This window comes from Leishmania infantum, chromosome 26, assembly GCF_000002875.2.
Source record: "Leishmania infantum JPCM5 genome chromosome 26".
Classification (NCBI taxonomy): domain Eukaryota; phylum Euglenozoa; class Kinetoplastea; order Trypanosomatida; family Trypanosomatidae; genus Leishmania; species Leishmania infantum.
The window spans coordinates 129,740-150,564 of record NC_009410.2 but is presented as its reverse complement, the minus strand read 5'-3'; the positions used below and the strand labels follow the sequence as shown (position 1 = coordinate 150,564).

At 61.6% G+C, this 20,825-nt stretch overlaps 5 protein-coding genes and 1 pseudogene across 6 annotated transcripts; all 6 read left to right on the top strand.

Annotated features, from left to right (window-relative positions):
- Window positions 1-559: 559 nt before the first annotated feature.
- Window positions 560-2,668, top strand: LINJ_26_0530 (conserved hypothetical protein; the record flags this gene model as incomplete). Its single annotated transcript, XM_001470362.1, has 1 exon — window positions 560-2,668. One exon carries the CDS (start codon window positions 560-562, stop codon window positions 2,666-2,668), a length of 2,109 nt encoding a protein of 702 aa, XP_001470399.1.
- A 1,263-nt stretch (window positions 2,669-3,931) lies between these two features.
- Window positions 3,932-5,548, top strand: LPG1L (galactofuranosyltransferase lpg1-like protein; the record flags this gene model as incomplete). Its single annotated transcript, XM_001470361.1, has 1 exon — window positions 3,932-5,548. One exon carries the CDS (start codon window positions 3,932-3,934, stop codon window positions 5,546-5,548), a length of 1,617 nt encoding a protein of 538 aa, XP_001470398.1.
- A 1,511-nt stretch (window positions 5,549-7,059) lies between these two features.
- LINJ_26_0510 (conserved hypothetical protein) lies at window positions 7,060-10,527 on the top strand (the record flags this gene model as incomplete). The annotated part of the gene is made up of 1 exon (XM_001470360.1): window positions 7,060-10,527. One exon carries the CDS (start codon window positions 7,060-7,062, stop codon window positions 10,525-10,527), a length of 3,468 nt encoding a protein of 1,155 aa, XP_001470397.1.
- Window positions 10,528-11,271: 744 nt separating this feature from the next.
- Window positions 11,272-13,870, top strand: LINJ_26_0500 (annotated as a pseudogene). Its single transcript is given in 3 exon segments — window positions 11,272-11,909; window positions 11,912-12,773; window positions 12,776-13,870. Coding segments are annotated over 3 exon segments (2,595 nt in total).
- Window positions 13,871-15,752: 1,882 nt separating this feature from the next.
- On the top strand, window positions 15,753-17,042 carry LINJ_26_0490 (conserved hypothetical protein; the record flags this gene model as incomplete). The annotated part of the gene is made up of 1 exon (XM_001470359.1): window positions 15,753-17,042. The coding sequence occupies one exon, from the start codon at window positions 15,753-15,755 to the stop codon at window positions 17,040-17,042; it is 1,290 nt and encodes a 429-aa protein (XP_001470396.1).
- Window positions 17,043-18,622: 1,580 nt separating this feature from the next.
- Window positions 18,623-20,422, top strand: LINJ_26_0480 (DNA polymerase sigma-like protein; the record flags this gene model as incomplete). The annotated part of the gene is made up of 1 exon (XM_001470358.1): window positions 18,623-20,422. One exon carries the CDS (start codon window positions 18,623-18,625, stop codon window positions 20,420-20,422), a length of 1,800 nt encoding a protein of 599 aa, XP_001470395.1.
- Between the last annotated feature and the right edge of the window lie 403 nt (window positions 20,423-20,825).

Below are 20,825 nucleotides of genomic sequence, written 5' to 3'. Positions count from 1 at the left end.
AGTGCTTGTCAGCGGCTTTCGTGCGCTTCGCACTCCCCTGACCCCATCCTCGCGCGTCTCCTTCCCTTTTCGTGTTTGCGTGCGTGCGTGTGGATGCACGGCAAAACACACACACACACACACACACATACGTGAACAACGATCCCTTTCCAGCGTCCCAAGTGTCACTTCCTCCCCCTGATCTGCCTCTTCACTCCTCACACACACACACATATATATATATATATAGATATAGTTGTGTGTGTGTAGTTATTTCTCGGCTCTGCGCATCGCGGATTAGAGATATTCGCGCACGGAGGGGTTACGCGAACGCGAACACGAACACAAAGACGCACACCGTCGCTGCCTTCGTGTGCGGAGAGGATTCCAACCCCACACTCGTCTTCCCGTCAGTGTGTACTGGCGTACGTGGGAGGGATCTCACACGCATACCGAGCAGCCACTGCGCAGCCGCGAGCCGCACAAGCTCGACCGCGTCTACACTCGTCACACTCCTCCTTCGCTGAGCGCGAGAAAGGAAAAGCAGGCACCCAGACAAACCGGGCTCGCCACTCCAACCATGAGCAAAGCCAAGGATGGCGCGGGGGTCGGTTCCCTCAACGACTCCATCCCGCTTGATATAGAGGAGAGCTCAATGTCTATTTACTCCGACGAGGAGGACGATGGCGACTACGACCCGTCCAGCCAGATCTCCGAAGACGCCGCCTCCTCACTCGACTACAGCTCCGTCAGTCGCACCTATGTTTCCCACTCGCGCACGAGCGGCATGCATGTGCACTCGGAGGACTACACCGGCACCGCCAGCTACTATTCGAACGGCGGAGCTGCATCCAACTCGTTCAGCTACGACGACGAGGACTACTCGAGCATTTACGGCTCCCTGTCCTACGGCGACTCTGCGCTGCGCTCCCCACAGTCGGAGCTGAGCTCGACCTTCGCCTCGCTCTACTACGAGAACGAATACGTGGTGAGCATGCGGTCCACGCTACGCTTCCTGCGGCGTCCACTCTACTACTTCGCCTTCGCCACCGCCGGCAGCGGCGCGGTCGGGAGCATCTGCCGACTAGCCACAACCTTTGCGAAGCGCTTCGTTGACAGCGGCGCGAGCATCGCCGATTCCTCCTTAGGCGCCTACCCGGGTGGTGCTGCGAGCTGCGCCGGTGCCTGTTCGAGCCTGCCGTCGGGGTACCTCAACGTGCCGGAGTGGCTGCGCGATGTGCGAGCTTCGCTGCCGAGCTTGATGGAGGTGCCGGCTGCGTGGATGCTGCGCCGTCACGGCATCCCAGTGCTCTCGGAGGTGATGCAGAGACAGGAGCGGGAGTCCGCTGCCGCGGCGGCGGCCACCATGGCAGAGCAGATGAACTCCGGAGTGCAGGAGGTGTGGCAGTCGTGGCAGAAGACAGGGCCAGCGATCCCGGTGGCGCTCTTTCTGCCTATCTTCTCCATAGTCGTCTTTAAGGTGGCGCAGCATGTGCGGCCCAATTCCGCAAACCTGACGGAGATACTGCGACCACGGCAGGACGCTGAAGATGTTGATGCTGCCCCCACACACGTGAAGACCCCGTCACCGGCACGCCCGTCGCTGATCATGGACGCCAGTCCGATCCAGGCACTGTCGTCCTCAGCGGGGAACTTGAGCGCGCAGTCGGCGTCAATGAATATGCTACCAACCTCGCGCGGAACGGCGTCTGCCACGATGAGCCGCCACAGCGCCACCGGCGACGACTCAAACGCGCAGCCGGCGCCTTTCGTAGTACCACCGGTCAACATTGCTACCATTACAAGCGTATCCCCTGTAGTGCCGCGTGTGGGTGCGTCGGACACCGACGGCGTTTCTCCCAGCTCGCCGGGCGACTACCTCGGCGACTCGCACGACCGCTCCCGCTCGACGACGCAGGTGCCGCAGACGCACCGCCACATCGCTGATGCCGCGGTGCCGCAGGATAGCGAGGAGGGTGGCAAGGTGCTTGATGCGGACGTTGATGTTCACGTAGCACACTCGTCACTGGTGTCGGTGTCTCCGTCGCCGCGGCCTGCAGAGGGCAACCACAAACCAGCGGGCGAAACACCCGGAACAGCACTGCCTGCTGCTTCCCCGTCAGTGTCGCCACTTCCGCGTATGCCTCAGGCGCTCCCTGAGGTCAGCAGGGCGGGTCGACTCGTCTCCGTGAAGGACTCTCCCCTGCGCGGTGAAGTCGTGGCTGCCATGGCAGGAGTGGCCGATGTGCGGGAGGCAAACGCGGCTTTCATAGCTGCCGTGCGCTACGGCTGCAGTGTTGTCGTGCTGCCGTCTGCCCTTCGTGACGTGGACGGGCTGCTTGAGGCGCCACCGTCGCTGACTGTGGAGTTCACGGACGACGTTGTCGCCTCTTCCACCGTCCTGGCGGATCGTCGTGGTCTGACGATGGTCGGCGTGACGGCACAGCAGTGGGATGCGCAGGCGGAGCCGCTCGACACCTTTGCACACCCCGGCAACGCTCTTTACGTCTTCGTCGCGCATGAGTCCTCCAGCCCGGCGGTGTTGGCCCGCGTGGAGACGGCGGTGGCGCACAGAGTCTTTGTCGGCACTTCATGGGCGGCGGTGCCGGTGAACCAAGTCTTTTACGACCGCTTGCTAAAGGAGAAGGCGGTGCGGAAACAGCAGCAGGAGGCCCAGCCACAGCGATAAGGGCGCCGTCTCTGCTCTGCCGTGCCCACCGTTGTCGCGTGCAGCTGCAGGGTTTCGCTCATCGAGAGTGAGCGCAGCGCATCTCCACACACCCTTTGCCTTCCCTCTCACCCACCCCCACCCCCGGCTGGCTGCGCACTCGTGCACACATCTGCGTGTTGGCGGATGTTTTCGATCGTTGTCTTTTGAGCGCGTTACCGCTTTCCCTCCCTCGCTCTCTCATAGATACACGTACACACTCGTCTCGCTCTCGTCAGCCCTATTCTGACGTCTGCGCGCATTGCCGCTCTGTATTGTACATGCGCTGCCTCCGCCACAACGACGGCTCTCCCTCTTGCGTCTTCTACATGCGTGCGCCAATGTGCGTGTGCGTGTGCGTGGACTCTCCGTCTTGTCGCCCCCCCTCCTCCTCTCTTGGTTCTGCGTTTGTGTCTCATAGAAGGTATCTTCTCTAACGTATCTCTCTCTCTCCCTCTCCCTGTTCCCGTTGTTTGCCATACACGTCCCCTGCCCGTGTCGTTGCGTAGTCGCGCGTGTCTTGTCATGTATGCGTGCGTGTGAGCCGCTGATGCTCCCATCGTCGTGTCGCACGCAGGGACGGCACGCCGAGTCGGCGCTTCTTCTTCATCCTTTCCCTCCATGCCAACTTACGCGTACTCAAGCATGTAAAGTGCCACTGCGTGTGCAACGCGGGGATGACCGGTGACTCTAGAACGCTGCTTTCTTATTTTCTCTCATGCCGCGGCGCAGGCTCGGTGCTATGCGCTGCATCTGCGCACCTGCAGGCACCTGCGTCGCGTGTGGTGGCCCACGGTCAATAGTAGGCACTTCCAACTGCCCCCCTCCCCCGTGTTTCTGTGCGGTATGCTGAGGTGGTCCTCCGTCTGCCTGTCTGTGCCTCTTGCCGCCTTTAGATAATGTATTCCCATCTCGTCACTTCTCGCTGTTTTCCGCCATCATATCTCCTTCTCGACAGCACGGCTCAGCACGCCGACTCCTTGCTGCACCCCCTCCTTCCCCCCTTTTTGGGCTTTGCGGGGCGCCGACAAGAAGCAACCTCAAGACGAGCGTGCGCATCTCCGTGCCTATGTAAATGCAGCGATGAACGGCAGATTACACCCCGCACGCCGTGGACTGCGTTACGAGAAGCGCCATCGACGATCATTTCTTCTAGGCGGTGTGTGCTTGCTAGTGTGCCTTGCGCTCGGCCTCTTCGTGTTACCTCACACCTCCTCAAGCGATGTAACACAGCCCACGGTTTCGATGGCGCCAGCGCCGCCCTCGTCGCTGGCGCCTCGATTGACTGAGCAGGCAACATCAGGGGCGCCAAGCTCCACTCTCGCCTTCACCGACGCCCCTCCTGAAACTCTCACTTCTATCAACACCGCGGCACCGCTGCCGCGTCCCGCTGTGGACGAGGGGAGCAATGCCGCGCATGCCACGGTAGAGGCCCCAACGGGGAACACGCACACCATCTCCGACGCTCCACCACCCACGGAAAGACCACAGCGCGACTCAGTCGAGTTACACAGCCGATACGCGGCAGAGCTCGCGCAACTCGATGCCCTCGACGTCTTTCCGCTCCGCCCTCACGAGCGCCGTATCTCGTTTGTGGAGTTCGCGCGCTGTCTTGCCACCCGTCTCTCCGTCAGCCCCGACACGGGAGTAGAGGTGGAGCGGCACGATCTCGCCTCCGACCGGTACGCACCCTTTCTCATCTCTGTCACCCTGGAGAACACGCAGGATCTCAAGGCGCTCATCTGCAACTTGACGATGCCGTACCGCTACATTGTACTCGCCCAAAACGGCGACACGCCAGAGGTGACGCCGTTTTTCCGCCTGCTGCGCCGCGTGTTCGCCTTCACGACGCGTCTGACGGTTCTCCAGTTCCCCGACAACATTGGCTTCGCCGGCGCCGTCAATGCCGGTCTGCGTGAGGCCCTCAGCCACCCGTTCAGCGAGGTGCCCTTTCTCCACATTGTGCACAACGACGTGCGCTTCTTGTGCTCGTCGCTTGAACAGGCTGTGGCACGCGCCTACAAGACGACAGCGAGGGACACGGATATGATCGATGCTCTGGAGAAGGAGGTTGCGACAGAGCCAAACGAGTACACGCCGCTGATCCGGCAGCCCGACGGCTTGCGCACGCTGCTTCTGCCGGGTACCCCGCTGCCCCAGCAACATGACCGCAAACCGGTTGTCGTCACGTCCGCGCTGTTGCCGGACCGTGTTCGGTACATGACCCCGTCCAGGCGCGCGGAGCTGATGGTGGGGCACACTTCCTTCATGTTCGCCAACAGCCGCGGCGAGTACACGAGCGTCTTCCTTTCCCGCCTGGCTGTGCTGACGGTCGGCTTCTTTGACGAGAATTTCTTTCCTATCCTTTACGATGACACGGACTACCGCTGGCGTGCCCACCTGCTCGGCTTCGTTGAAGACCACAACGCTGCGATGAACGACCAGGTCATCTCCTTCGACCTCGACTGCGTCAACCAAGCCATGAGCGACGCCGACGGCGATGGCAATGCAGAGGGTCCATTGGGGGGGCTTCGCAAGGCAGCTACGGGGCCGACGCTGTCCCCGAAAGGCAAGGCCCTTCAACGTGACTGCCGCAAGGCCTTCTATGCCGGGGTGCAGTACGCGTATATGCAGCAGAAGTGGGGCGTGGAGTCCATGACGGAACTCATGCAGGCGCATACAAGGCGGGAGCCCTTTAGCGGCGAGGCGTTCGCTGGTAGACTGCGCCTGCCGCTGGACGCGTGGGTGGTGGATAGGAACCGGTTGACCAACCTGCGGACGTGGCTGCGCGACGTGGGGCGGCGCATCCTTGATGTGGATAACTATAACACTGACGTTATTCTGCAGGCTGTCAGCCCTTAAGCCAGTGGGCGGAAAGCTGAAGTGTGTGGGTGAAGAATGATGGACGGGAGCACCGCTCGAAAGGAGGGGCAGGTGGGCCGTGTGAGGGCTTGCATGTGCATGCAGGTGACATCGGATGTGTGGGTATCTGCTCCCTGTCGCTTGAGACTGGCCTGGCGAGCACATGAGGGCCACGCGCCGCTCACGGCTGGAGCGGCTTGTGTTTCCTTGCACTGCACTGTTGACCTCCCATAGCCGTCCTGCCTAACTTCGTGACGCTGCGCCTGTCCGCATCTTTCCCACGCCCTCTCACTGTTCTTTCTTGTCTCTTCTCATATACCTTGTGCTGCAGCGTGATGTTGCCTCGGTCGCAGCAGCGGACAGCAGCAGCGATACCAAAATCACGAATAGTTCTCACGGGTGCGCTTGCGTCTGGCGCGCGTTCTCTTGCTGTGCGGGGTCTTCCTCTCTGCATTTTTGCCTTCGTTTTCTGTTCGGGTTTTGCATGTGCGATGTGAGGAGGAAGAGCGAGAGAGACGAGGGCGTGAGCGCCCCACGCGTTGATCGGAGAGAGGGAGGGGCATCCTGCAGTGAGCCATCCGACGAATGGGCGCTTCGCTCTGACCAACTCGCTGGCCGGCTCCGCGCCCTGCTGCCCCTCATAGCTTGCTACAGTCCTCTCCTCAGCCTCCCCTCCTCTGCCCTTCTCGCCCAACGCAGAAGTCTGATCGCACAAGAAGAAGGGCTGTAGCACAACGTGTGGGCGACAGCGATGACAACCGAACAGAGAATACAGACGTCTCTCTCTCACGGTGCGAGAAATCGGCGAGAGGAGAGCGTAGGGAGGATGCCGTCGACCTGTATAGTGATGCCCTACCAGGGTAGTCGGGTGGGATTCAGGGACTACCTGTCCGCGCATAATGTGAAGGTGTGTACAGATCCCTTGCACTGACCCGTGTGATGCTATCTCTCTCTCCCTTTTTTTTTTTGGACTCCCTCCTCCTTACACGATCGCTGTGCCGTTGCGATGGCAACTGCTACTGCGGTTTCCTTCTCCTATTGGCCGCCTCTTGTTTTACGTTTGGTCGTGTGCCGCCGTGAGAGCGAGATATACACACCCGCCCACAAATACAGTGACTGACAGACTTCTGCATCCTCGCGCGCCCCACGTGTTGATGCAACGTGACTGTGCTGTTGCACTTTTCTCGCCCCCTCTTGTCTCCCTTGCGTTGGTGTTTGTGTGTGTGTGCGTGCGTGCTGCTGTGGATGTGCTTCCCTCACCTCTGCTGAGATACAGCAATCGACCCCTTCCCCCCCCCCCGCCCCCAACACACACACACACGCACACACACAGGCATACCTACAATCCACAAACGCACATAGAAGAGGTACATGCTTTGCGCATCAAGAGTGACCACATAACCGCCACGGAAGCAGTGCTGCCGCCACCGTCATCATAGACCCCTCCTTTATGCACGCGCAGAGACGCAACCAAACCTCCCTTGTGTACGTGGCCGCGTAGCTCAAGCCTGATGGAGACTATCGCGGTAGAAACAGGTCCGTGCGACCTCTATCATGCCCTCGGATCCGTTCCGTCTGGCGACCCGTCACTGAAAGAAGCCACCCTGCTCTGCGTTGCCTCAAGTGCGTGTTCCTGCGAAGCGGCGCCATCTGCCAACGAAGCACACGACACCACCGCAGCGAGCATTTCTTGTGGTGCTGGCGCTCCCGCTTGGCTCTCTGCGACAGTGACGTGCACGTTGGACGTGCTCATCCAGGTGCATCCTTCTCTCTCACGAGGCAGGTTTGCCGATTTCCTAGGTGGATGCCATGGCGTCACCGTGAAAAAGTCGGAACCGCACTTCGCGCGCGTCACCTGCTGTAACGCTCGTGACCTTTGTGAGCTACACGACGGACTCATCAGACTACCGCTCTCTCCTGCGGACGTTGTCGCCACGGATGTGAGCACCTGCAGCACTCGTGTGAAAGCTGCCAACTTGTCAAGCGTGTGGTCAGGCCAAAGTGCGCGAGGCAGGGGTGCTCAGAGCAGCACCGTCGGTAGCACTGGCGGCCGAGCCATGGAGACGGCGATTGCGAGTGCTGCAGAGGCGAATTGTTGCTCCGCGCACGCGGTCTGCTGCGCCCCTGAGTATCTTGCGGTCCTCAGTGAGATGAGGTCGGCGTGTGTGGCCAGGAGCCTGCCGACTGTCGCCCTTATCGTTCGATTTCCGCAGCGGTGCCGTCGTGCGCTCGTACTGCTGCGCCCCACGGTCAGCAGGCGGCACAAGAAGTATAGAGTGGCCTACCATGCATCGCTGCGCTTCGTCAGCGAGAGCATGCAGCGCGTGGCGCTGATGCCAATGGGGGACGCAGCTGTGCTGCTGGCCGATACGTTCATTCACGACGCTGCGCTATCTGCGTGTGCGTTCACCGAGGACAGCGGTGCCTCGGCGACGCTGGTATTGCGCGGGAGCTATCTCTCCCTGCACGATGGAGAGCAGCAAAGTGGTGCGCTGCAGCCGCTGCTCCTTCATCTTGGGCTGCGCGGTGCGCCAGCTCGACGGCGCGTCCTTCGGTCTCTGCTGCGTTGCCGCGTCACAGGGGCGTGGCATCGTCTGAGGTCCCCCGCACGCGGCGCCAGTCGAGCGCCGTACTGCCGTCCTGTCGTCTCGGAGCTCGTGCTCTACACCAGCGGAGGCCACATACTGGTGTTTGAGCTTTTCATGGCCGACGGGGCGCACGAAGCGCTGACTTTGGCGGGCAAAGAAGACCCATCTATGACTGTCGTCTACACATGCTGCGTCGGAACTCGTCTGCTGTTCTCGAAGCTTGACGCTTCCGCAGCCGCAGAATCCATTGCAGTCTCTCGACCCGGTGATTATGTCTGCGGCGGCGCGCTCCTCGTCGCACCGCCGTGGGGATTTGCCGACCGGTGGCGCCACTCTCCATGGATGGAAAGGGCGCTCACGCTCGCCACAACACCGTCTGTCGCTGTATCGGGCGTGCTCGTCTTGGGCGAGGGAGGCCGTCGCCGTCGCCGGCACCGTCCCTCTTCGGTGCTGGCCATGAGCCCTAACCGCGGTGTGTGGCTGCTCAGAACAGATTCGCAGCTCTGCGTGGCGAGCGTTCCCACAGGCACAGGCGCGATGGGGGAGCACGGTGACGCGGAACCGACTCTCACCACCGCAGTGAAGCTGGATTCCTCACACGCTCTCCATGACGTACAGTACGTGGCATGCGGTGGTCATGCCGGTTTCTTGCTGCTGTGCCGGCACAGCAGCGCGGGTGCAGCTGAGCCGTGGGACATGACCTCGGCGATGAGCCCGGTGACGGTCACCTCAGCCGTTGGCGATCGCTTCGTCCACTGCTCGCATTCGCAGAGTCCTCTGCAGCTTCTGTTTCTCTCCCTCACGGCAATGGGGACGTCTGCTGCTGCTGCCTCCGACGCGGCCATCTCGCCCTTGTTGCCGGTGCCGCTGATTTCTTCCTCGATTCTCGAGTCGCTACCGCCGTCCTTCGCCCATCCGTCGAGCCGGCTGCGCCTCGTCTGCGCAGTTTCTGCCGCCGACACGCCGGACTCGATGGTGGCGTCCGAGAACCTCAGCGACACTCTTTACGTTGCCATCAGCAGTAGTGGCGATGCTCGTTTCGCGTGGACAGTGACGGTGCGCCTCCCGTCTGTGTGGCCGTCGTGCACATCGCTGTTCCAGCTCTGTCCCAAAGAGTGTAGCGGAATCGCCGGAGGAGCAGGCACCGCTACTGGCGGCGCGTGCCAGGCCGCCTCGACGCTTCAGTGGACCGCCCACGCGCTGAGCGCTCTGTTCCCGCACGCATGTCTGATGGCAGGTGGTAACGAGGTCAGTGCGTGGAGGACAGCGGTGCAGGGCACCACCGTTTCTTCCCTCAGCAAGGCGTCGCCGTCAGCAGTCGCATCTGAGGAGGAGTCGCCGCTGGAGACGGCGCTCGAGGCGGCGCTTTTAGAGTTGAACTATCCGTACAAACACGGAACGACTTCGGCTGCTGCTGCTGCTGCATTGAATGCGGCTCTTGGTCGGGGACCCCATGCGGACGGTGCGGCGTTGTACTACCCCGCGGCTACAGTTGCGTTTCACGACGCGTTGCACGCTCTTCTGCACGCGTGCTTCTGCGGGGAGGCAGCGAGTGCAGCCGGCGCGGTCGCCGTCGTCGCCGGCTTCTCGGCTGCCCTGCGCATGAGTGGGCTCCTGGCCAGGGGCAGGGACTGCCCTGATGCCCGTGGTGGCGGCGTCGTGGCCACTATGCGGATTGTGGCGTTCTTGCACGGGTGCGCACAGCTTCTCCGACACGCGATGGAGGACGTGGCGGCTGTGGGTAACGTATCGGCGCTGCAGGCCTGCGCATCCCACTTGGCTCAGACGGTGGAAGCAGGCGCAGCGCGAAGGTCATCTTCGGCGATGACGGCAACGGCGTGGGAGGTGTGGGGCCTTTTGCTGCAGCCTCTTTTCGACTTTGTGTGGGGTGTCGTGCAGGCGTACGGCGTATCGGCTGAGGTGGCTGCCGGCCTGCTCGAGTACTGCAGTCCTGCGGTGCGGTCAATGGTGCATGCGAGAAGGCATTGGTGGCCTGAAGGAGGCAGCGCTGTCCATGACACGAAGCCCGATAACGCTGCACCACTCAAAGTTCCCGAGGAGACGCCATGCACGAGTGGACCGGCGGCCCATGCTGTGTCTGCTGGATTGTCGGCGCAGCACGACGGTGTCGCGTCACCTTCCGGACAACACACTTCTGTGCCCACTGCCATGTCAGTTTCCCCGGCTGCCGCGGCGACAGCGTCAGCATCATCGTGCACGAGTGCGGAACTGTACGAGTTGGTGCGTCGAGTGTTTCTCGCGCAGGGTGCCTCAGCAGCGCTGGGTCTGCTTGGCGAGCTGCAGCGACACGACAGCACCAAAGCCGGTGTGGCGGAAATGGCGCAGATGTTGGAGGCGATGCAGCGCCGGCTTCAGGGGGCCGCCGTATGAGGGCAGCGGGCCACGCGGGTGAGGGTCTGTGTGTGTGTGCGCGCTTTTTCGCCCATTTCTGCCTCGCACCTCCTCCACAGCATCCGCAGAAGCGTCGTGGGAGGGGGGCCCTTTGTGTGCCACGTGGCGCAACGCCGCGGTAGGACGACATCTATCTGACACCCCACACCCATGCATCCAACATACATTCTGCAATGGACGCACAGCCACAAAAGACAGGGGGAGCGACCGACGCCTGCTCATATGCTCGGGGGCAACACGCCGGATGCCGCACAGCCGAACACACAAGCGCGGGTGTGAATGGAGGCCTCTGCACTGTACGAGAGTGCCCCCCCTCCCACATTCCCCAACACCCACTGCTCCTCTCCTCTCCGCTCACATATTGCCTTATTCTGATCACCTGTGCTTTCACTTTTCGCCCGCCCTCGCCCTTCTTAATTCTGCCCTGCCCCTCTCGCTCTCCCTCTCCGCGCACACGCACGTCATTGTCGTCCCGGACTCTCGCTCTCTTCGGAAATTGAGAGACGGCATTACTGGCGGACTTCTTCACTCAAGCCATGGTGCACGTTTCCCATCGCTCACGCACATCGCACGCGACCATCGTGCCGCTTTCTCCTCTTCACCGGCGCGGTGTGCCCTCTTGATTAGGAGGCCGCGTCGCTGCTGCTCTCGCATTGTGCGGAGCGGGACGTCTTCTTCATCACGGCGGTGGCGGCTTTTCACACGCAACACTTCCGCACCTGCATGATGGCGGCGCCGCGCTTTCTGCACTGGGCGGAAGAAAACGGGGTGATGGCGCAGTCGATTGAGGCGAGCCACCACCGCGCTGACGCGCGACGGATGTCCGTGGATGCTGAAAGCGAGGCAGGGCCGCTGCTGCGTCACCATATTCACTCGACCCACTCAGCGGCGCGACGGTCATCGCTGCCGGCTGCGGCGGGCGTGCCTGGCGTGCAGGAGTACCAGTGCCGCCTTGCCCTCCTCCAGCACGCGTGGTCGAGTGTGCAGATGGGTAAGCGCTTGCAGTTTGGCAAGGACGCGGTCGCCCTTCTCGACTACGCCGAAGACTCTCTGAGCTACCATGTCGGGTGTGCGCTGGCGCTCTTCGGGCTGCCACTGCCGGCTGCCGAGGAGACAGTCATGAATGCCACCGCGTACCTCACAGGCACCGTTGCCGAAGTGACGTCGACGCCCGCACACGCTGTCTCGCCTCGTTCGTTTTCGCTTGCCATGCAAAGAGACCTGTACGCTCTAACGGAGTCGGTGCACGCGCTGACGCTTTTGCACCTGGGCATGGTGGAGCCGGCGATGCAGATGGCAAAGGCCGCCCTTGACAGAGCCGAGGCTCTGCGAACGCGCGGCAGCAGTTCCGTCGACAATGACAAGGATGATGCCCTGCTCCTGGACACGCTGCGCCGCGTTGTGGTGATGGCCGTCACCGCGCTGGAGGACGCCGCATCGGCGCTGGAGGTGACACTGTCGCCGCATCTCCTCGCGTACATTGCGGTGTGCCTGCCTTCTTCGGCGGTCTCTGCGCTGGCGGCATTTGCGTCAGGGCGCAGTCCGAGGCGCACTGCCTGTTATACCCGTCAGACCTGCCCCTGCACGCTTCCACGCGACAGATGATCCCGTTCCACATGAACCGCGCCGTGTATCTCTACCACGCCGGGCAGCTGTGCGGCGCCTGGGATGACGCGTGCTGCGCCGTCGCCACGGTGGACGAGTTGGCCGGCTCCGTCGAGCTTGCCTTCTCCGACTGCTTCTCGCTCCATATGTACTACTTTACCTGCCACGTCGGATTCGCACTGCTTGAGGAGCTCCTGTTAGCCGATCTGGAGGCGGCAAAGGCGTGCCTGTCGCACCCCACCAGCAAGGAGGCCAAGGACAAGAAGGACGCAACGCTGCAGGAGGACGAGATTCTCATCAAAGAGATTTTGCACATATGGCAGGACGTGGTGCGGCGCATGCTACACTTCTACCCGCACTCTCGCCTGAATGAGCTGTGCCAGGCGCAGCTGAAGATTATCCGCGGTGAGAAGCACTCCCTGAGCCAGGCGGTGCTGCTAGCCGACTGCTAACCGCACAGCCCAGCGGCGCAGAACTTGCTGGCACTCGCCCTATATGTTGACCACCACGTTCCAGAGGCGGTCGACAATGCTGTCAAGAACCTGCAGGCCTTCCCGCACTCGCGCGAGATCATCCAGATGCACAGCATGCTGCATAAAAAGCGTGTCGTCTATCGGTTTGACTACCGCTGAATTCTTCTGACGAGCTGCAAGCCCGGGTTGGCCATGCACGGGATCACGAAGCGAATGGCGCTCCTCGTCTTTCTGCTGGCGGCCAACTTGGGAGTGTTGTACCTCACCGTCTACGTGAACACCTCTTCCTTCGTCAACTTCTCCGAGGAGATGAAGGTGCTGGCGGTGCGCATGCAGCTGCCCTCGCCGGTGCTGCTCTTCTTTGCGCCATCTTTGTCATCCACGCCATTTTGGCGGCCGCCACCACCAAGAAGTTGATCGGCACGGCCCTCACCGACCTCTTCTTCGTGAAAAGCGCGCTAAACCGTACCCTCTTCTGCCTTCGATGTATTCCGCTGGTGAACGTGGTGAACGCGCTGCTCATCAGATTCGCCGGCAACAACTTCCTCTTCGCGAGCGCCTCCTCCACGTTTGCTCTGTACTTTTTCCTGAGCATGCTCTTCGGGCCTTTTACAACACACGTCTGGTTCCTGCCGTCGGTGGACGAGCCGGACGTAGTCGTGATGCCGTGGTTGACGATCCTCGGGGTCGGCACCGTCGTGGCGTTCTTCGTGCTGGTGCCTCATATTATTCTTGCCGTGCTGGAGCCGTACATGTTTGCCATCTTCTACGCGCCAACGCCGCGACCTGGATTCGAGACGGGCGAGCTGCCGCCGCGGAGCAGTATCCGTGAACGGCTGCTCCTACACCTGCACTATAGCCAGTCGATGCCGCCGCGCTTCAAGGTCGGCAGTGGCTCCCGCTTCCTCCACATTTGCTGCCTGAAGTAGCTTTACTACCGCTCTCACAGCTCCATGGAGACGCGCTAGCTGGAGGAGTCGAAGCTGGAGGCGGAGAGGTACCGTGTGCTTCCCATGAGTGAGGACAAGGAGGCGCGTGTGCTCTTCTCGCATATCTCGCCGACACTGATGTGCGCGGCGCTGACGAGCACAGAGTTGAATCCCGCTTCTGGCTCGCCGCCACGTGGCTCCGTCGCGGTGGTGCCAGACAAGTGAGGCAGTGCTGCTGAAGCCTCCTCGCCTCTGCGCATGAGCAATCTCGTCTTTGGGCGTGACACCGTTTCCTCCACGCCTCCCAGCGCGTGAACGTCACTTCTCTCGCCGCCGCCCTGACGGGATGGCGCTTCCATGCGAGCAGCAGCGCCGCCGCCCCACGCACCGAGGATGTGAAGTGGGGAGCGAAAAGCCACACCAGCAGCACAGGCACATCCGCCTCTCCGCCGCCGCAGAGGAGCGACGAGCACTGAAATGACACACGTGAGGCCGGTGTATCGACCGTCGACACGCTACGGCTGCAGCTGAACTGCGCCGCACGACTGCGGCGACCACCACGGAAAAAAAAACGACAACCTCCATCGTGGGCGCTACCTCGCAGTCGTCTTCGAGGAATGCGGTGACTGACGGCGAGGAGGGCGACACCCACTTCCACTCGAACGCCTCTCAAGATGGCTTCGATGGGAATGACGAGAGCGAGGATGTGGAGGGGGAAGTGTGGTCTTCGAAGATGTGCACCACATTGCTCCCCCTACGCCGGAGGTGGATGCCTCCGCTGGCTCCTAGCAGGCAGCGTTGGCCAACCACCACTACCCCGGCAACTTCGTCGGGTACATCGGCGGAGGCCGCTACAGATGGGATAGCCAACACGGCAAATGGATGCGACATGTCGAGACGGCGCCATACATACCCGTGCCCCACGCCGAATCTCCGGCGACTCCTCTGTTCACCGAGCACAGCGGAGGACGCGCATCCGTCCCTCTCAATCTTGTACGCACACCGGCTCGTACGCACAGGCGCGCACAAGCGCTTCTTCGGGCATCTTTTGCTGCTCGTTATGCATTCTTTTCTCTCTCTGCAGCAGCGCGCGTGGACTTTGCGCGTTGGGTGTTGCAGCTCCCGGGGTCTGCGTGCTCACTGTCCCTCCCTCCCTCCCTCTCCCCCTCTCCCTCTCTCGCGCCATCGCGCTGTAAAAGACGCCATTATGCTCTTCATGCTCGGATTTGTGTGACTTTCTATTCTTTGGATGCTTCTCACTCATGTGTACATATTATGTGGGGTGTGCGTTGCGGTGGTGGTGCTGGGCTGAACGGCAATGTGACCTTCTCTTTCTCTGGCCCTTTCTAACGCTCACCTTCCCCCTCCCCCGATCTCTGCGCACAGCAGGTGTAGTGTGCGACGGCGGGCATCAGCGCCGTTCTCGGCTGGCCGCGTGTCTTCCCCAGCCCTCTTTTTTCGCTTGTCTCCTTCGTCCATTATACATGCGCACGCGCCCGTATCTCCTTGTCTGGATGGGTGTTTGCTGTCCCACTCATTCCTATGTGTCAGCGTGCGCCTCCGCTGTCTCTCTCCAAACAAACTGTTGGGACGGTGCACTCGGGACACTCGTAAGCGCCACGGGCCAACCAAAATCTCTCCCTCCCTCCCTCCTTTTCATCCCCCCATGATGTCGCGGATTCCGCTAATGCGACCACTCATGAGCAGGGCATCTCAATTCACCTTCTGCTTCAACGCATCGCGTGGCCAGCAGTTCGAACACCTACGAGAGCAGCTCGAACGACGTCACTCCTTGTTACTTGTCTTTGCCCCCCCGCCTCACTCCTACGCATCTCTCTCTACCACCGACTGCCCCCCTCCCCCTCAGACGCTCAGTACGCGCTCGAGGTCTCAGTCAGTTTCGCACCCACACGTCCATCGGCCTCTGCGAGTTTTACCACCGCTGGCACTGCACAAATAGCTCGAAGGGTGACGTCATTGATTGAGGACAGAGACACACATCTTCATAGGAGGTGGTGCTTGAACTTTCTATTTTCCCCTCTCCCCCGGCATGTCGGCCAAGGCGATGCAAGCCTCATCCGGCATATCGCCGTCTACCGGCGGCATCATCCCTGCCGCTGTGCCGGCTTCTGAGGGCGCCAAGTCACAGGCATCCTTCGCGGTCATTGGCAGCAGCGTCAGCGATGGACGCCGCCGCATGCAGATTCCGTGGCGGCAGATCTCGAATCAGCAGCTCGACAGCATCTGCCGTGCTCTGCTGGATCGCGAGTTCGACACCCCTATCCACACCATCGACCTCATGGATAACCAACTGGGGCCTACAGGGGCGGTGAAGATTGCCTCCTGCCTCGAATCCTCACCGGTGACGGAGGTGTTTATCTGCTACAACGACATTGGCAAGGAGGGGTGCGACGGGCTGGCTGGGGTGGTGAACCTGTCACACAGCTTGCAGGTTCTCGATATCCGCGGTAATCACCTATCCGCGAGCGACGTGCATCGCCTGCTGCGCTCCGTCTCCATGTCCACGGCGCTTTCGCGGCTGGGATTGGCATCGAACAGGCTAGGCCCTGAGGGGGCGGCGCTCGCCGCGAAGGCGCTGGAGCGCAACACGTACCTGTCCTCGCTGGACCTCTCCGTGAACGAGCTGGGCCCGAGTGGTGCGGAGTGTCTTGCCGGCATCCTACGCAATTCTGTATCGGCGCTGCGGGTTCTGCAGCTGCATGGCAACTATCTTGGTCCAACGGGCGTGATAGCCATCTGCGATGCCGTGAGGACGAACAAGGAACTCAGACGGTTGACACTGGGGAACAACCACGCCACAGACGAGGCCGCCGGCGCCGTTGCCGCGATGCTCGAGGCCAATGACACCCTCGAGGAACTCGACATCCGCCTGAACACGCTCACGGCAAACGGTGTAAGGACGATTGTGCAGCAGGGTCTTGCCAAGAACACCTCCCTCGCTGTGCTGTCGCTCTCCGGAAACGAGGTTGGCCCGGTGGGAGCGAACGAGCTCACGCAGGTTCTCACTTCTCACCAGCGCAGCGTTCTAGAGCAGCTGGACTTGAGCTCTTGTGGGCTGACCGCTAGCGGCGGTGCACGCGTTGCTAGCTTGCTCAGCACGTCTATGTCCCTTAAGGAAATCAATCTTAGCGACAACGCTCTCGACGACGAGGCCGCGGTGCGCCTCGCACAGAACATCACGGATGGCATCACGATTTCCGTCGTCGATGTCTCCTGCAACAAGATCGGCGAGGAGGGTGCCTCACAGCTCATCGATGCAGCGCTGCGGAATGCGCAGCTTGTGGCGCTGGTGACGAACGGCAACAACATCTCACGCGCTGCCCAGAAGAGGCTGGACAACTTGCTGGAGGAGCGATTGGCCAAGAACCGCGTAGCAGGTCCGCAGACGGCACTCTGCCAACAACAAAAACTTCCCTATCAGCAGCACGCTGCCCTTTCCGCCGCTGCACCGACGGCCGCCGCATAAGAGAAGGGCAGTGTACAGCGTACAGAGAGGGATCCGTTGCGGCGGTGATGGCTCTCGCACCGCCTAGTTTCTCCCTACTCCTTCGCCTCCTCCTCCTGAGCGCATATGCCCCAACGGGTCAGACGACACGGAGTGTGACCGCGTCGGTTATGTGCTGAGCCCATGGCGTTGCGCGCTTCTTCGTGGCTGGCCTCGCTGAGCTCGAGGTGAGCGCTGCGTTTCAGTGACTGCCGCTGTGGGTTGCTGCCGATGTACATAACATGGCTTTTGGTTTTCTTCTTCCTTCTGCGCCTCCGAGAAGGAACGCTAAAGCACGCGAATGGGAGCGGGATGCATGGATGGAAGACGAAAGGAGGGGGTAATGGATGGATGGGTGCGGTGGTGGGGGGCACCCCAACAATGGCAGGAGAGGGAGAGGAGGAGGAGAGGAGACCGAGTATGCATCCACGTGCCCCGCCCTCCCACGGAGTCTCTCTCCTGTCGGCGAGTCACGTTAAGGGCCGTCTATCACGCGCCCCCCTCCCTTGTTGATGTTCGCTCTGCTTGTCCTCCTTTTTCTTTGCCCTGCTGTGGAACGTACACGAGCGTCTCTGTCCTTGTTGTTCGCGTGGGCGCCTGCCGACGCTGCGTAGCGAATGCCATGACGGTATGGCTCACCATGCTGCACGGTGCCCGCATCTCTCTCTTTCCCCCCTTTTTCGCCCTGCGCTACCTCCGAGTGGCATCTTGCTTGAGGCGGCACGGAAGAGAAGGGTGCTCGTAGCGCCTCCATTCTTTTCCTCCTCCCATCCAATTTTCCCTCCTTCCTCCCCCTCCCTGCGCACAGCTCTCTCTCGTCCGCGGAGGCGCTCGGAGGTTATGTGGCATAGTTGCGAGCGCGTGTATATGTCAGGTGCGTGCACTTTTCCCAGATTGCTCCCATCCTCGCTCTCTATGTCTACCCGCTCGCCGCCGCCTGAACATGTCTGTCACGTGGACTGTTCTGCCCACGTACTCGTTCTGTGTGTGTGTGTGTGCCTCCGCCTATGACGCTCTGGGCGCTTGCGCTTCCTCTTCCTCACTGTACGATGCAGCACGCGTCTCGTTGTGCGTTGTTGCTCTTGCAGAACGTTGTCGTTGAATGCAGCTGGGCTGCCTGGCCCTTCCGACAGCTCCTTCTCCATTCGCGCTCACCTCGTGACAGGTCCTCCGCTCTGTCTGTCCCTCCGCAGCTGCCTGCCGCTCGGCCTCTCGCCGCACGCCCCCACTCGTTGTGTGGGCTTGCGGGTGGCACAGCAGCAGCGAGGAGAGACGCGGAGCATGTGGGGGGCCGCGGCGTAAAGTTTACCGTGCTTCATCTCATGCTGACCGAGGCGCGCACGCATACGCGCTCACAAATGAGGACAACGATCTCCAAGGCAACAGGCCACGTTGCCGACAGGCATCACCCCTCTCCTGATCTCTACACCCCCCCCCCACCTCTGTCTCTTTCTTTTTCTTGTCCGCGCGCACGTGTGTGCTTGAGCGCTTGCTAGCAAGTGCACCCTACCCCCTTCACACACACGCACACACAGAGGCCTCGCCGTCTCACGACTCGCGTCATGTTTCGTACATGGATGAATCCCGAAGACCTTGCTTCTCTCGATCGAGCCATAGAGCGCACCATCACGCATCAGCTGAGCAGCAGCTTTGCCCAGCCGCGGACAAGAAGCACATCTTATGCACATCCGGCCCCCGAGGGGCATCCGACACAGTCGTCGTCTGACGTCCCAGCTCCGTTGCCCAGCTCGCTGAGCGGCGACAACGCGCCGCCACATTTCTTCCCTTACAATCACCCCAGCCGCATGCCGGCTGCTCGAAAAGAGCCCCACACGCCAGCGGGAGGGCCACACTTGGCAACTCCGCACGGGCAGCTCGATCGAACCCCTCGCCGTGGCAACATGGGCAAGGCTGCTGCCAACGTGGCGAACAAGCTCTCCCCTCACCCGGCGCGTCGCGATGACGGAAAGGCGATGGATGGGCGGCACCCACGGTCGCCGCACAACGGGCGCAGTGACGTGTGCTCAAGCCGAACCCATGGCGCACCGCGGCCACAAGCGAACCGTCACCACGGTAGCCGTCGCCGACGCAGCAGTGATTCTAGCGCTGATGACGAGGATGGCCACCGTAGCGTTGGCTCCGGCGCGCGCCGCCCTCGCACAGAGACCGGCTCGGTGCTCGTGGCAGCAGCCTTGGGCCCTTCGCCCGTCTTGTCATCCTCGCTGGGGATCTCATGTGAAATTGTCCAGTCGCTGATACCCCCCTCCTCTCTCGCCAGATGCATCCTTGCCTTCGACGCGAAGCTGATCGAACTCCTCTACTGTCTCTCCCCTACGTCCGAGGATCGCGAGACGAAGCTGCGCGTGTTCGATGACATCCGCACGACGATGCAGCGAGCCGGCATGGATATCCAGATCTACGGCAGCCTCTGCACTGGGCTCGTGATACCGGCAAGTGACGTGGACTGCGTCCTCATGCGCAGCGGCGATGAGCAGATCGCTAGTGCCATGTCAGCGAACTTGTCATGCGCGATGCTTACAATCGCCTCCGCGGCCACCGGCTCCGTGCCTCCGAAGAGTCTCAAGGGGCCCCTCTCGACGGCTGTTCGGATCGTGGCGGAGCGCATGCGGAAGAGCCAGAGCTTCATCCACGTAACCTCGATTGCCCACGCGAAGGTGCCAATAGTGAAGTGCCGCCACCGCCGCGATGACGTAAAGGTGGATCTGTCGTTCGAACAGAGCGGCTGCGTGTCCTCCAACTACCTGTGCGAGCTGCTCTGCGCGCCAGGCAACGAGATGGCGCGACCGTTGATCGTACTCGTGAAGGCACTGGTGAACAACTGCGGCCTCGACGAACCGAGCATGGGCGGCCTCGGCTCCTTCCCGATCTCGCTGCTCGTTCTCTGGTACCTGCAGCAGTGCGTGCGCACCCGCTTCTCGGCGGAGCTGCAGCGGAGCATTGGCGCCCTTCTTGCCGGCTTCCTCAAGTACTACGGTACCGAGTTTGACTTCCGCCGCCTCGGCATCGACTACGTGCAGCAGAAGACGTTCACCAAGCCACCGGCCGATGAGCTCTACATTGTGAACCCCATCCGCCCCGAGACAAACTGCGCAAAGGCGGCTACCCTCTTCGCCACGCGCGTCATGCCGCTCTTCCAGCGAGCCTCGGCCACATTTGTGGGCCTCCTCGACGCCAACGCCTCCCCAGCGACAATGGAGTCCCAACTGCTTCACTACTTTGCCAAGGCCACGTCGGATGTGCGGAACTGGCGGGACGTGTCGCGGCGGGCGGCGAGGGAGCCGCATCTCGTGCAAAACATGTGGGACGCAGAAACGAACATGTACGTTGGGGGTGTGCTGTGATGATGCAGCCGAGGTAGACTGGAAAAGCTCCACGGCGAGTAAAAGCTCCTGCAGACACCCACAACTCTCGGCGCAGGTGGCGAAGACCACGGCGACCGATGACGCTGGCGGCAAGTGTGTGTCTGTGTGCGAGTGCCATCAAACACCCCCGCGGGTGTGCTTCACGTGCGCGCCCATGGCGTGGTGATGGGCTCCTAATATGGTGAGGGAGGTCTCACAGCAGATCCCGCGCGCCTGGAAGCAGGAGCGGGCGGTGGGGGTAAAGCGTAGTGACTTTCGACCTTTTCACTCGCACCCATAAAACCTCCCTTTGCCCTTTCTCTGCCTGCCCCACTCCCTCACCCCTGTCGATGTACCCCCCTCTCCCCCGCCAAGTCGCTTGCCTTCCCTCCTTCCGCCCCTT